Source organism: Strix uralensis, chromosome 2, assembly GCF_047716275.1.
Source record: "Strix uralensis isolate ZFMK-TIS-50842 chromosome 2, bStrUra1, whole genome shotgun sequence".
In the NCBI taxonomy this organism is placed as follows: Eukaryota; Metazoa; Chordata; class Aves; order Strigiformes; family Strigidae; genus Strix; species Strix uralensis.
The window spans coordinates 111,432,964-111,449,626 of NC_133973.1; the positions used below are offsets into that span (position 1 = coordinate 111,432,964).

Below are 16,663 nucleotides of genomic sequence, written 5' to 3' on the forward strand. Positions count from 1 at the left end.
CCCTGAAACATAGATCTTTGAGTCCTGCTTTTCAATAAATACAAATTAATAACAGAATATCATTATTTGGAGTAACAGTCCGACAGTAATTGAAAATAGGATTTTTCCCCTTAGGGCTCAAACAAAAAAAATTATTCAGTGATACTTTCTACAGGAAAAGCTGTGGCATGGGGAAGAGAACCTCAATCATATTACATTTTATTGCTAAGGACAGAATTTGTGAACTCCAGGAATCATTCAAAATCTAGCAAAATATTCTGTCACTGTCACATCACTACTGATAGATGCAGCCAGAGGTCAAAGGCTGAAACTCTGAGGGAATTGCAGGTGAAAAAATCCTACCTATGAACTGAGATACCATCACTGTAAACTCCATGTAATTTCCCCAAAGGAGCACCTTTGAACCAATTTACTAGAGGGCAGAAGGAAAAAAAATAATAATCTGCTGTATTTCCAAACAAATAAGTTTTTCTACAAAGCCTAAAATAAAATACATCTTCCCTTCTCTCTGAAAAGTATAATGCTTAATACTATTGTAATGTTCTTCTGGAACAAATGATGTTCTCGCATTGTAAGGAAAAAAAAGAAGAAAATAAAGAGAACAGACAGGATTACTATTTCTCTCACATTGTTCTTTTCCAGGAATTATGTAGAGATTGCTATGGGGACACATCTAGGAGTCTTCTGTATAAAGAAACATGAGGCAAATCTCAGCTTCCATTTCATCTTTGACTTTGATGGATGCAAGTACAAGGCTATAGCTGAATTATTTGTTGAAAATAGTTTACTTTACTATTTACTTTACTATTAGCACTTTTGAGGGGATACTCATCAGAAAAAAATATCATAGTGGCTTTCATAGAAGTGAAATGCAATAACCTTGAATTTTTCCTGCCCGAAAAAAATATCTTGGAGTTTGATGAAAAGATAAGGTTGTGACCAATAAATAGGAATATTTCAAAATAGGACATAGCCATTAACAATGTCCACAACATGAGGGAGCAACGGTTGTAAAAGAAAGATTGCCTACAGAAATATATCCATATATTAAAAATATTGTCACCTCCAGCAGAACTGGTTTATTTGCTGAGGAATGTGAGCAGCCTTGTACATATCTACAAACAATTCACCCAGATGAGTAGACTTTCAGGTACCTTGTACCTATCCAGACCCCAAAAGGAAAATTACAGTGGAGGAAAGGAGAGTAAGGATTTGCTGCTTCTCTTCCTATTTCTTCCACTAAATTGCTTTGGGAACTTTGGCAAGCTGCTGAACCACCCTGCACTGTACAGTTCCAAGCAACAAAGCATAGGCACAGACATCTGTTGATAAAATGCTAGATGTAACTGCATTAGTTCAGGTGTATTATTGGCTCATTTACCTTTCTGTAGCAGCCTTAGGAGAGAGATGTCTTTGGCTACGAGAGTAGAGATGGTGCCAGTAAAAATTATACACTAGTTTTCAAAGAGCTTCTACTCTGGCAGAACAGTGCTAAGATACTGTATTTTAAAAATTAATACCTAAATTGCACAAACATACAAGTACCATAATAACTCTTTAAACAAGCAAAGCAGATTGCATGTGTGCCAACGTGCTTCCGCAGGACCTTCACACGGCTGTTCAGTCCACTTTGTACAGATCACACTGGCGGCTATTTCTAAACTGCTGCCTTTTCAAGGTTAAACTAGGGCATTTTATAGGGTATTAAAATGTAGAGGGATATAAAAGAATAAGTGAATATTCTGAGTTCAGAATATAACTACTCTTTCAAGACATAAACTCGTAAAAACTGTGATGTTCACAATTTGAAATTGTTTCAAAATTATGTTATGTAAAAGGAATACATAAAGGTATACTTCATGACAGACCTTAAAAAAAGTGCAGGTTAACCTGACAAAGATTCTTCACGGTAGCGCTTACCCTCCCTTTCAGGCATATACAGAATATACTCACTGGGATAGGATGAATTGTTAGCACCTCTGAGGATTATGTTATAATGTTAAACAAACCCAGCTTAGGGCTGATAGACACAATATTTTCCAATGGTCAGGACAGTTCCTGTTAGAAAAAGCAGGGTTAACTCTCACACCTCGTGTGACCATCCTCTTGGAAGCTACAATAGGTAATAAGAAATGTCAAGTCCCAAGATCAATGAAATTTCAGGCTCTAGGGACAAAACAGGAATAGCATTGATCCTTTTAAAGAACACCAGTCAGAGGGTGAATGTAATATATTGCACAGAGAGGCTCAAGAGGATAAGCGGCCAAGTCCAACATACTTACCTGACAAAAAATTCAATCAGCTTTTAGCACAAGCTGCCTACTCTTCCTTTCTTTCATGCAGGAGTCTGGTTCCAATTAAAGTGTGCAAATTAATTTTTATCACTTCCAAATTAGTTTCTGAATTTGTGTCTGTTTCAGATGAAAGCATCTGTCCCTCACTTTTCTGCAATTCTATCATCCACTTTGGTATCTGTTCAAAGACTCAGAGATAATTCTCATTTTCGAAGTCACTTGTTTGAAAGAGACATTCAATAAAGCAATCATAAAATATAAAACAACTATAACGATACATGTTGAACTCCAGGGAATATCATGTACTCTCTTTGCTCCTTTTTGTGATGACTAATACAGTTGCTATGTGAGAAGAAATTTGTATACAAATTAGCGCTCAGTTAAAACAAATCTCAATATATCATAAGAGAAAAAAAATCAAAACACAGATTGTCAAACTCCATCTCAATAATTTTTCTATTCAGTCTCTTAGAACTGTAAAGATTTACATTTGCCAGATCACTTCAAAGAATTAAAATAAGCAAACTATGTCTTTTGCATGTGCCGTGTCTTCCTAAAAGAAAACAGATTCCTTTCACTGTTCTCTCAACTGCAGCTGATTTATATAACGTGGTCATCAACTTAATAAGGTGCAGATTCAGATCACCTATTTCAGATGGGCAATTTTGGCTTAGAAACTAGGTATCTGACCCTGGCAAGATGACTAACCTTCATTCAGGTCAGTGTTTTTCTCAAAGGTGGTACTTACCTAAGCAAGGATAAAGAAATAAGGGGAGGCTCAAACGTACATAAAAACCTGCATTCAACTGCCCCTTCAGCCTAAATGAATTAATGCCACATCTCACACTTTCCAGGAGCATCCCCAGGCACCAGCCTCTAGTCTAGGCTGGATAAAGACAATTTCTATCACTGCTATCAGAGCTTAGCCATTGCATAGCCATGAAACCAATTTTTGTTGGACCAGGGAAAGTATGAGTAGGGAGAAGATTTGCCCTACATACTGCTGTTGAAGGTACGCAGTTTTGGTTCCTGGTTTCTTGATTTATCTCTATTTCTATCCAATCATCATGTCACAGAAGATGCATAAACAAGAGCAGAGAAAAGAATTTTGCTTTCCACCAAAGCTGGAGGTTCACACAGGGCCCCTCCCACATTAATTTATAGCCTGATAGTCAGCATATGCTTGTGTATGTGGGAATGCAGGTTTGAATTGCCTCAGTCTCTGGAGGCCAAGAACTTAGTCTCCCACTTCCTGGACAAACATTCTAGCCAGAAAGATTTTTTACAAGCTATTTTTAAAGCTACTCCTTGGAAAACATTGTATTTAAAATCTGGTAAAAATTCATTCTTTTCACAGCAATTGTGAGAAGTGTCAAGACACTGTGACAAGTGCAAACTGAACCAGAAACTCCTTTTTGATACTTATTGTAGAATAAAAGTGATAACTTAATAAACACATTGATTGGAAAAATTATTTTAAAGTTATAAAATGAAGATCATCATGCTCTCATAGGCTAGTTTTCAAGACACTTGGAAGACTAATCCAAGACACAGTTTTTCTCCATTCTCCTCTTTAAACCAAAGCTGGTTCTGTATTTCCCACAGACACAGCTGAGGTCACCCTCTGAGCACATGCTTACACACGTATTTCAGCAAAAGGCTCTACACAGGTCTGACAAGTTACGTTATTGACATCCATGTTGTTTAGTAAAGATTTTATCGAACTCATGAATTCTAGAAATTTTAGCAGAATCGGTAAGGGGTTTGTTCTGACAATCTTTTGCCCCAGAGTATTTCACAATAAATGATTGTGATTGCTATGTTTTCTAATGAAATTGTATCTACATTTGTCTATACAGATGTTAAATTACATAAACTGTTTAGGACTGGGGGCTTGCTTTTTAGCCCCCGTAACATTTTCTGAAACAGCTGAAGTTCCTTTTGGTAACTGGATGCATCAAAGTTGAAATTGATAATTAACTGTCTTTCAGCTTAAAAGATCATTATAAAGTCAAACATCTAACCCAGATAATTACTATATCTGACATTTTTCTTTGAATTCTTCACCTTCTTACAGTCTGTGGTGTAAAATATCTTATCTGTGTCTCCAGATGACAGCTTTTAAAAAACTAATCCCCTTTTTTTCCACTGCAAATATCATCTACATCTTTCTGGAAATTCATTCTAAAGATGTTAACTGATTGGATTTGACCTACAGTGAACATCTCACTTTCATTTTTCCTACAAGCTAAATCTTAATCTTCTACCAGTAAGTATAGAAGAAGATTAGATTAGGAAATATTTCTTTACTACTTTGGTGGCTTTAACTATGTAAAACTTTAAACATATTTTCATAAGGAATGTTGAGAATGCTTCACTCCTGAAAATTAGTATACAGGGAATCAGTCGTACAACAACTACCATGTCTGTTCATGGTAGGGAACAGAATCTAGTAGTCATTACTTCAGCAGAAAGATTTAGTAATTGTAGAAGTTTTGAAAGGCAGAATCATAAAATCATAGAATACCAGCTTGGAAGGGACCTCAAGGATCATCTGGTCCAGCCTTTCTAGGCAAAAGCAAGATCTAGACAAGATGGCCCAGCACCCTGTCCAGCTGAATCTTAAAAGTGTCCAGTGTTGGGCAATCCACTACTTCCCTGGGGAGATTATTCCACTGGCTGATTTTTCTCATTGTGAAAAATTTTCCTCTTGTCCCCAATCAGAATCTCCCCAGGAGTAACTTGTACCCATTACCCCTCATCTTTTCCACCTTTTAAAAGTGGAGTCTCCATCTTCTTTGTAGCCACACTTTTAATACTGGATCATGTTGATAAGGTCTCCCCTAAGCCTTCTCCAGGCTGAACAAACCCAATTCTCTCAGCCTTTCCTCATATGACAGAATTCCCAGTCCCTTGCTCATCTTTCTGGCCCTTCTCTGGATTCTCTCCACACCTGTCCACAGCTTTTTTGTATAGTGGGGACCAAAACTGAACACAGTATTCCAGGTGTGGCCTGATAGGCTCTGAGCAGAGTGGGATAATGACTTCTTTACCTCTGCTGGTGATGCCCTTCATGCAACCCAGCATTCTGTTGGCTTTCTTTGTGACTGCATCACACTGTTCACTCATATTGAGCTTGTTGTCCACCAGGAACCCCAGGTCCCTTTTCACAGAGCTGCTACCCAGCTGGGTAGAATCCAGCCTGTGCTGCACTCCTGGATTATGTTTTTCCAGGTGCAGGACCTTACACTTGTCCTTGTTGAAATTCATAAGGTTCTTCTTAGCCCACTCTACCAGCTTATCCAGGTTTTCCTGCAGGGTGGCTCTCCCTTTTGAAGTGTCCACTTTCCCTATGTTCCTCAGGCATGTGATCTACCCTTACTGATATATGTTCATGAAAATTCAAGTATATGTTCATGAAAAGTCAAAGTATCTGTCAATAAGGATATGTTTACAACATGTGAAGTTCTGGTATCCATGGTAACTTTAATCCACTGAGTAGAGATAGCAATAATAGTGATGACATCACTCTTCTTCAACATAAGTCTTCAACATGTCTTCCACATGAGTAGTAAGAAATCTGATCAATGTATTTTGAAGCTACCAGAGTGGACTTGGGTATTTAACCTTCCTGAGTTCTGCTACCTGTGCCTGTGAGATATTTGCCTGGACATGACTATCTGCGGCACAGTCTCCCATTAATCTGACTAAAAGGCCTTTTCTTCAGCAAAACAGCACCTTATCCATATAGAGTTAGAGACAGAGAGCGAATAATACAAAATTTTTTTTTCATTGATTTCGTCAGCCGACTGATATCCTTTCTTTTCATAAAATGAAAGATCTCCAAGGCAGACACTTCCAAAGTTACACAGCTAAGATATAAAACCTGAGATTCCAAAAAGTACCACTTTCTTGCATTCAGATATGTTCATGATGTCAAAAAGGTATCAGAACTAAAATAAGTCTATCTGCAAAAGAATTGGAGCAGTTTGTATCAGCCAGTAGGGAGATGCTAACGGCAAGGCTGTCCAAGACCCATATAATCAAATGAAGTAAAGGAAAAGTCTTACACTTTTTCTTCAATGAAAGGAGCAAGCTCTTTTTTTTTTTTTTTTTTTTTTTTTTCCTGACTCTTAGCATAGAAATTACTAAAACTTGGTATGAATGACACAGGCATTCAAGGAAGCAAAATGGTGTCAAGCTAAACAGAGTGTCCTGACATGAAATTCCTTTTCTGACTGAATTCCTCCCTATCTGAGAATTAAGAGCTAAGAAATCCCTGTAATATACATAAAAAATAGAGAAATTTGTTATGGGAACACTTTTTTTTTTTTTCTTCTCTCCATTCTCTGTTATAAAAACTAAAGAAAATCAGGTGAGAAAGTCAGGTTTTATCTGTCTCCGCTTTGTTCATAGACAAATGGAAGAAAATTAAAGCACAATAAAAAATCAGCTGCTGCAAAATAAACAAAATTTTTACTTTGTAACAAATAAAACACTTTTATACCAGACATTCAGTTGAAGAAATTATTTCACTTAGATGTCTGTAACTGACAGGTCTACAACTGCTTCCAGTCAGTACTTGAACCAGAAATCAAAATTGATAGTGATGGATTCTTCCATGTTTATCTAAAGAGGCAATATCCTTGTGCTTAAAATAATCATCAGAATTCAGAAACTGTTTTGAATGAAATGGATTTAGTGTTGTACAAAACAGCTATCGTACATGGATAAAAGTTGCTCTTGTCTTTAGCTGTGGTCACATTTCTGGCTTGGGTGAAGGGATCCTGTAAATTAGTAGTGTACTTTAAGTGCCTTCTTACATAAATTAATATTACTATTTTTGTGTCCCCTTCACTCTGCAAAGCACTGATAGTTAGTCCCCAGCAAATGAAATGTAAACTCCTCCTGACATTTTATCTTTTTCTATTTTTATTCAGTCACATTGCTTCTCCAAAGGTTTGCTTCCTATAGAAAGACCTTTCTCAAAGAGACTTATTTAATTCCATGGCATGTGAGACATTCCTTTTTTGAAAAGGCAAGCAGCTGATATAGCATGCTGTAGCACAAAAGGAGTAAGCTAAAATGCCAAAAAGTATTTCTGGGGAAAGGAAAGTCAAAATATAGTGATATACGTCCTGTCACTTAAAGGCCATAACCATCTAGTTTATGATGACATGATGCTGTAAGTGATAAAGGTGATTATGAATTTAAGAATTACTCCCATACTATTAACTGTTACCATGCATGGACTGTTTAAACTTTTTTTTGGCTAGTATTTAATGAATTGCTTAGCATGTGGTGCTCTTCTTATACCAACTTTCAACCTGTAAGTTAAGTAATCGATATATTTGGTAATACCTTCTGAAGCTGATGGAATGCTAAAAATCAATAGGTGTGACAGAGGACCTCTCAGGAAGGTGTTTTTTACAGGATACTTACTGCTATTTGGATTGTCACCTATAATATGATGTCGGCCACTCCAGTACCAAAGCAGCAATGTAGCGTCACGAGACCCAGACACAATGTAGCAATCACCACCGATATAGGACTCTGATCTGGCAAGGCAAGTCACGACATCCCAGTGGCCAAACACAATCTGAGTTAATTTTCCTGGTGGGAGTGCAAAGTGATACAAATTCAGGTTTTTTAAGTACTTGCAGCATTTAGAAATCACTAACTAAATCATCAACAAATATTCAGTTCAAATGTAATTTTTGCCTCGTGTCCCTTAATTAGAGTTCACTACATGCTACAACAAGATTAAAATATCACAAAGATAAAACTTTTTTTTTCTCTTTTTATGTTCCTACTGAGGGCTGTGCTCTGTGTCAATCCATAGCCTAACCCTTATCTCTGAAAATCCAAGTCAGTGCTGCAGTCACTGAATATTAAGTGGAGTTGCTGCTCCATCAGTATTTAAGCTATGCTGTTAGAACACTATTTGTGAATTTAATGAATGATATGCATAAGACAGCATATGAACTTTTCCATAATGGTGTTACATGATTATATTAAAAATGTATATTTGTGCCATGTTAATGTCAAACTAAGGTTTACTATGATTATCACCTCATTCTTTCTATTATTGCAATCAGTTTTTTGCAATACACTGATGTCCTGGTTTCAACCATGACAACTGAATGATATTAGGCTAAGCAATCAGACAAAGAAACAAAATATTAGTTCCCCGTAGCAGGGTATGCAACCTACTTCCTTATTACATTAAATAAATAGAGATGGAAACAATACAGCCATGAAAATATTGTAACAAAAATTTTGATTGATCCTTTTGATATGATCGATTCCCTGAATACAACCATGGTATTCAAAAGTTACCGCTAACAAAATTGTATGTCCTTCTGTTTCCTTTTAAATCCTTTATCTTCAAAAAAAAAAAAAAAAAAAATCTTAAAGCTATTATGCCTAAACAATAATGAAGAATTTTATAAACTGCCCTTTATAATTTATCGAATGGTAAGCACAGGCATTAGATATGGTAGTATTAAGACTTTGTGACCTAAGAAGAAAAAGATAGTTGTATTTAGGGTCACCTGTTTCCGTAGAATAAACTCGAAAGCTCTTGTCCCAGAAACCACAGATAAGAATGTAGCGATTATCTGCTGTGACCACGAAGCAATGTGCATTGATCTGGATGCTCTGATCCACAAGGTCTGTGATCTGCCGTTTGTTCACACCAGAGTTATTGGCTGTAACGAAATGCAAAACACATTTTACAAGTAAGCCATTCCAACACCTTCCTGTCATCCACTTACAGGAGAAAATGAATACGTTTAACTTTCAATGAACTGTGAATTTGTTGTTGAGTAAGCATTTTGAATATGAACATTTAGAGCTGTCTATATGGGTGTCAGAAATATAAAATTATTGCGAGATTTCTGGTTTCCCTTTGAATAAGACAAAAGATTTTACAGGGGATGAGAATTTCTTATGAACTGCCTGATGCACTGTGTAATATGTGGTAATATTTTAAGTGCTCTGCTGAAGTACTCTCCAAAACCAAACTGAACTAGGGGAAAGTGATGGAAGTCCATTTAAAATACCAAGTCAACGCTAACAAGACTGCAGAAAGTAAATTCCTGCTGGTTGGTATCTCTTCTACAGAAAATATCCCAGCTCGTATTGTGTGACCTTGACATACCCCATACCTGCAGATACTTAACTGGATCAAAAATATAAGGATTGAACCAATAAAGCTATTCAAATCTAATGTGATTTTTCAACACTGTCTTATCACCTACTCCTCAAGCAGGGAGCCAGGCCATGGGCAGTAATGTTAGAACTGGCAACGCCACCTGGAAATTCCCCCCGAGAGAGGGAAAAGGAATGGTTCATGAAGAATCCCGCCACCCTGACTGTCAAACAGAGCTGTTAGGAAGGACTGGGAGTAACCAGCTAATGTGCTCTTTACTTCCTGTGACACAACAGACAGGATTCGACAATACAATAAAGGTGTGTTCCCTCTCACCTAATATTAACTTTCTAAAAGTTCAGTATATAATCTAAGTTAATTATCTACACTCTCTCTGTACTCACTGGAGAGAGAGACTTTTCACATGGCAAGTCATCTCATGCTGTAATAGCTATCCAAGTGCTAGACAACTCCAGAGGATGGTTTCTCTTTCTACAGTAGCAATGGAGGGAATCTTGACAACTAACTTCAGCTAACTGAAGTTAGGTGAGATAAAACTCACTCTGAGAGGCAGATTTCTCCCAACGTAGGAACACGACTTAATGCAGACAACATTCTGAAATTTCTTTTGTCACTAGTTTTGGTTATCCTACTTAAATTGCTCACCACTGCATGAAATAAGAGACTCAACCAAAAAGACCCCTTATTTTAAATTTGCTTGTAAAAGCTAATACCATGTTTATATACATTCCAAGAACACATATTTAAATTACCAGACCCTCTATGTCCATTCACTGGAAGATAATCAATAATAAATTACTCAGATTTCCAGAACAGGTGGACACAATAGTTGTGCCCTAGCTTTTGAGAGAAAATCTGAAAAGAAAACCGTTGACATTATATGAGCAAATGAAGCATACAGAATGAGGAAACTAACTCTCCTGAGGTGCTTGTATATAAATCTTTCAACTGTGAATATTGACACAGGAGAAAAAGGAACTTTTCATCTGGAGATGTTTAAAAATGCTTTTTTTTTCTCATCAATGCTACAAAATTGTCTCTAAGAACCTTCCCTATCCCCAATTTTTCTCAAAAATATGCCTATGGCAAAATGTAAACAAACCACAAAGCAAATAGTTGCAATTAAAGAGAAATAAGGGCTGTTAGTAATACAAGTCCTGCAATCTAATGGTTTTAGCAGATGCTACTTCTCAAAATACTCAATTCTCAAATATTTTTGGATTTAAAAAATACAATTATGTATCAATTTAAAACCCAGTCTTTATTAATTTAGTAATGCCGTCTTGAACAATCCAAACCATAAATTGAATGAAAGGAAATGAATCTGCATCTGCACTGAGATACACACTACTGGCTGTAAGAAATGAAAATATGTGAACTCTACCAGACCCTCACATTTTATTTTACTAATGTGACCTGATAAAAGAACAGAATTATAGATATGGACTGACAATGTAAGTGACTTAATTGGTTGTTTCTTAAATACCAATTGCTGGTGATGTTAATAACAAATAGCACTCATGTAATTCATTCAGCATCAATAGCTAATGCTTTTAGTTCTCCAGGACTGACAAGAATAAATATTTTCCTATCTCCTGTGTTAAATGAAGCATAATATACAAATATAGCTTAATCAATAATTCTTGAAAATGCTGTTTTCAAATATACTGCAACATTTTCATTTTGACATACCAATCAATGGATCCATTTCGATTGGAAGATGATGGGCTTGATCCAAAGAATATCCTGGGGCTCCTCGAAGGCCTATGCATGAAAGGAAGAATAAAGCACATGACAACCTTGTTGTCTACATTTCTTATATGATTTTTCTAGGTTCTGAACCACATTATCGCATTATTACATATGAAAAAAAGTAACTTCTTACTAGTTCTATGAGTCTTTTAAGATTTCTTCTGTGCTACACAAATATGCATTTGTTAATTCAGTTATATAATAGTAACTACAAATGCATGAGCACTAATTTCATCATGATTTATGCAGCCACAAACATTCACTAAATAACTCCTTTAAAATAGCGTAACAGAGAAAGTTTTCTACGTTTTATCACTGGGGGAGATCTTATAATAGCACAGAAAAGAAAAATAATTGGATTAAACATTGTTATGAGTTTCTTACATATGGAAACCTGTAAGTGACAGAAACTTGGACCTTTTTACGGATTTATCTAGAATTTTTAGCTGGGAAATTGTGGGCTACAGTAAATTTGTCACAATTATTCCTATTACTTCTATCTTGAGCAGTCCTTAAGCTGTTCAAGTGTGTATCAGGGGATGCATATTTAGTGTTACCTGCTGTCATGCATGTATAGCATTGTTTTGGCTCTTCTGAGCACCTTCCCTAGCATATAAATCACAATGGTCACTACTAAAAACAGAATTTTTGTCAGGAACTGCCATGTTGCACAAGAATATCCTCCATAAGAGGACATTCTGGAGAATAAACTCAACTTTCTACTACTGCAACTATTGCATTTTCTACTACTGCAATAGACAACCAGAAAAGGTAAAAGAAAACAGAGTCTACAGCTGGCCCTGTTAGCTTCTGAAAAACATTGTTTTGAGAACTTTTCCTTCCCTCCTTTCTCTCCTTTCAAAACCGAACCTGTTTGGGACAGATCTTTACTGATATTAACTTCATTTGCTTCTACTGTGAGATGACTATGTAAATGCCTTCTACTGGTAGAAACCCTAAAGCTTTACATACACCTCACAACAGTAAAAGTGGTCTGTACACATTTCTGCAGATGAATGCATCCTTTATACTAGAGTTGTGATTTTTAAAAATAGTATTATGGTAATAGCAGGAAATTGCAAAATAAAAGACATTGCCAGGCAGGATGTAAAATCATTAGAATGAGTTTTGATTCTCCAAACAGTTTTGTTTTCCCGTCTCTTCCTGTTATAATATATTCAGAAAGTATTCCTCTCTTTGAAATCTACACCAGAGGTTTTCAAATGGTGTGAAGTTTAGTTCATGCTTGGTTCATGATGTGAATTCTGCATGTTTGCAACGTTATATGTTTTACAAGAGTATATATGAAAAGCTAAAACCTAACAGTCACATGCATTGTAAAGGTCAACATGACTTTTACTAAACTAGATGACTTCAAATAACAGTTAAGGAAACCCTTGAAATCCAGGAAACTAAAACATTAGTGACCTTGACTCCGTCACAGTAAAGTATGGATAGGAATTTTGGCTTCCCCTCACTGGACAGTCTGGATGAGAAAAAGCGTACTCAAGGACTAAATAAGCCTTCTCAAATGGAGAAGATGTGAATGATGATGGGTACAGAGTACTTGGGCAGCATCCCTGAAAAATCCAGGGGAACTAATTAGGAATTAGTCAACCAATGTTAGGCAAAAGAGTATTAAAATACCAGAGGACAGTTTCTGTACCTCTGAATCATTTCTGACATTGGGGTCTTCCACTGAGGACACTGTCACGTAATATTTTTTAAAAATGTTTTGTTTGTTCTTCCCTCTAAATTTTCCTCTTTCATTTTAAAGAAATGGGCAAAACATTTTTACATCTAATGCAGTTGCAGCTGATGGAATATCATAAATGCATGGATTTGTGAAAGTCAATCAGATATCCTGGTCTGTTCCTGTCATAGTCTCTAAACCGCCATGTAAAGTTTGTTTACAAAAACAGGTACATTCAGAATACATGCAAAATTTAATATTCATACTAAAATTATTTAAATGTTCAGAATAATAGTAATATTAAATCTTATATTAGTATTCAAGAATTCAGAGTGATATTAACTTTACGTGCTCTGATAGTTCCTCTATCATCTAACGCATGCCTGTGTGCCATTCATTCCTCTAATTATTGCTTGTAACACCAGTCTTTGGCCAGCCTTGTGCATAAGAGGTGGGATCCATTTCACCTGACTTGAATTATTCACTGAGGAGATGTTTACATGTAAATCAGTGAAATCCTAGGTAATCTAGAATGCCTTTATGTCTATTGGAGGTAGACATCTAACCTAAATATCACAAATCCTTTTCCAGGAGGACCTACTTCTGCCCAGGGGTTTGTCCTGTATGTAAAAAGTGGAGGATTCTTCTTTTTTTTTTTTTGCCTAGTCCCTAAAAAGTTCCTGAGCCAGCTACTGAGTCACACTCTCAAATACCAGGTACCTTCTTGTTTTTCTCAGGTGGTAAGAAACCTTCAAAGGTTCCAGATACTGTAGCATAAGGGATATCACAGCAGGAAGATACCATAGAAAATGAAACCTGTTCACTCCCTCATGTACCTCAAGGCCCCACCACTTATTCAGTAATGCCTGGGACAACCTCAGCACCTACATGTCCAGGTAGAGAGACAGGACAGTCCTAGTGGCAATATGGAGAGGTGAGCAGAGGGGCTGGAAGGCAAATTTGGGATGACCCTGCTGGGCGGGTTTTTGGGAGGGAACGAGGAAACTTCTCTTCAGAATAGTTCAGTGTCTGGCTGCTTAGGTTTGCTTAGGGACCCACATTATCTAACGGTGACCCAGGGGAAGGCTTATGACAAGCTCCTGGACAGACCTGAAATCTCTCTCAAGCAGGAGACAGTGATGTACACCCTGTAGTATGTCAGTATGTATTCCTGAAACCTGGGACATATTAATATCAGCTGCATCAAGAACAGCAGCACTCTCCTGAAAAGCATTATATCAAAGGCTGATCCTGATGTAACCACAAATCGATTGGCTGCCATGGTGATGTGCTGCTGTTAGGAAGAGTGTTTCTAGGAATGACACCAGAGAAAACACAAACTTTGATTATTTGACACAAACCAGAAAAAACAGTAATTTTTTGTGCACAGGCAGGTCAGTGAGATTAACCCACATCTGGCTAAATTGCACTCAAAATTAAAGCTGCACTGTTATGGTCCTTACATTTGAATGAAACAAGCCTGTGAGAACCTACCTACTGTGTTGTGCCACCGATTGACTGCAAACAGCCTGCTGCAGGTGACAGTCACCACGGCAGGAATGGTCAGGTGGGGCAGCGTGTTGGCTGCCACGTGTGTGACGGGGGAATTTGATGGGAACTTCAGCACCATGATGACATCCTGCTGCATCTGATCTTTAAACATGAGTGGGCTCTGTGGAAGGAAACACTGTTGAGTAGAAAGGAGAAGAGAGCAGAAGAAAACAGAAGGGATAACACAATTAGTGAGGAGGTCTGAGGGAAAACGAGGTTAAAAAAGAGCAGGCAAGCATGTGCACATACAGGGAAAACAACACTACCTGCACATCTACACTAGTGATGGAGGAGAGCAAGATCAGAAGCTATTATTGGATCATTACACAAGGACAAGCAGAGAATAGGTATGGTAAGGGTTATCATTACAGGGCGCAAAATGACTGTTAGCATTAATTAATATACAGCAAAATGTAAAATTATACAGCAGTTAATATTCTTACAATAGAAGTACGAGTTAAATAAAAGAGTTAAACAATTAATACATCATAAATATAAATGCTATAAACTACAATGGTTGAAAAAAGAAATTTTAAGAGGGACTCAAAAACTCACAGATATTTAATTTTTCTTAATGAATTCTTTAATGAAATACAGCACTTTCAAACATAGACAATTTAATTTTATGTAAAGTATATACTTATTAGGGAGTCTGTAAGTAATTATAAACCTGTTTGATGATTCTAGAAGTGACAGTTTTTTGTACATAGAAAATAATAATGTTATTAAGTACTGGTTTTAATATGTTTTTTTTCAACCACTGTTATAACAAATAGAATTCTTTCTAGAAGTTCAAATAATCCTTTCTACTTATCACTTTAAATTATTATTAAAAATATATTATCCATATCTTAAGAATATAAGTATTATGTATGTTTGACATCTATACATTACTTAAAATAACACAGCTAACACTTCCAGATCAATTCCCACTTTTGCAGTGTACAACTAGATAGAGTGGTTTCCTTGTAGATAGATAAAATGATTGAAACTACTGCACGTATTACTGTCGATTTACAAAACTTAGAAGAAAATATCTAGCTCTAAGCATTTAATCAAAGGCACCGAGGGGCACAGAGATTCGTCTCATTCAGTTTGGCTATTTCATATCATTCTTTGCAAGAAGCACAGAGAAGAATGCGTTAGGAATGAATTCTGGAGTTCAAATTGAAATTCGAAATATACATTGTATTCTCCCAGGGGAACAGGCAAGAGGATTCCGGCACAATTTGAACTCATATACTTCATTTTTGTCAAGCAAGCATTGTTCATAAATCAGCCCCTAACCATCCTTTAAAACAAAACAAAACAACATGCTCACTCTAAGAAAAGCCTGCAGTCATTCCCAGTACTTGCAGAAATAAGAATGCAGACATGTATTTATCAGGCGTATATTTAAGAAGGTAGGGCCTTTTAATATAATATTAGACAGGAAAAGCCAGGACTATAGAAAACTAAAGCTCCACCTTGTTCTGCTAGAGCACTGCGAGCCGTTGCTGCCAGGAGAAAGTATGGCTGCATGGGCAACGGAGGGCATTAAAAGTGTTGCTTAATGGGTACTTTATGACCTACAAAGGATCCTCAGGTTCAAAGGGAATGCATTCCCAGCCATCAGTTATGTCTCACCAGGTGCATGGCAGAGCTCCGAGGTGGATGGGGCTCAATGAGCAACTGCGATGGCGTCTGTCCAAAGTTCTGTATCTGCGCCTCCATGGCCTGCGGGCAAGGGAGAGGGACTGTCATGAGCAATATGCATCAAGGAGAGAGGTCAACACACTGTGTGACAATGCAGGCATATCCCAAGTCAGCCATGAAAAAAGTCCAGAAAATTCACCCGGTGCTCTCCTCCCAGGCTGTGGACTCATCCAAGTGTTAGTATTTTGTAGACAAGCTTTGCTTCTCCTTTCAAGCATGCTTCAGTTAACCATCTAACCATACTCATTTCCAGTAACTGGCGTTATATGTGAAAATGTTAACCTGTGAGGACATGCAGTTCAGGTCTTGGGAGAGCTTTTTTTTGTACTAAAAAGAACATATATACCTTAATAAAGTCCTTTGTAAGGAGGAAAGTATGAGGATCTCTAATAAAATAAGCCTCTGGAATCTTAAATGGGGGGAAAGAAGAGCAAACTGAGAAACAAAATTCATGAATAGAATAGAATAAAACCAAAATAATTACTATTTCAACAACAACATTAG

The 16,663-nt window shown here is 36.9% G+C and overlaps 1 protein-coding gene across 12 annotated transcripts in view; it reads right to left on the reverse strand.

The window, feature by feature from the left end:
* Positions 1 to 16,663, reverse strand: part of NBEA (neurobeachin) — a 514,855-nt gene that overhangs the window by 11,975 nt on the left and 486,217 nt on the right. For 9 of the 12 annotated variants that reach the window (XM_074859824.1, XM_074859821.1, XM_074859826.1 and 6 more), the window contains 5 exons: positions 16,091 to 16,180; positions 14,408 to 14,600; positions 11,161 to 11,232; positions 8,849 to 9,004; positions 7,737 to 7,907 (listed from right to left, as the gene is read on the reverse strand). In XM_074859824.1, coding sequence (XP_074715925.1) covers positions 7,737 to 7,907; positions 8,849 to 9,004; positions 11,161 to 11,232; positions 14,408 to 14,600; positions 16,091 to 16,180 — 682 coding nt within the window. The remainder of the gene's footprint in view (positions 1 to 7,736; positions 7,908 to 8,848; positions 9,005 to 11,160; positions 11,233 to 14,407; positions 14,601 to 16,090; positions 16,181 to 16,663) is intronic. The other 3 variants (XM_074859829.1, XM_074859823.1, XM_074859819.1) reach the window with 1 other exon arrangement.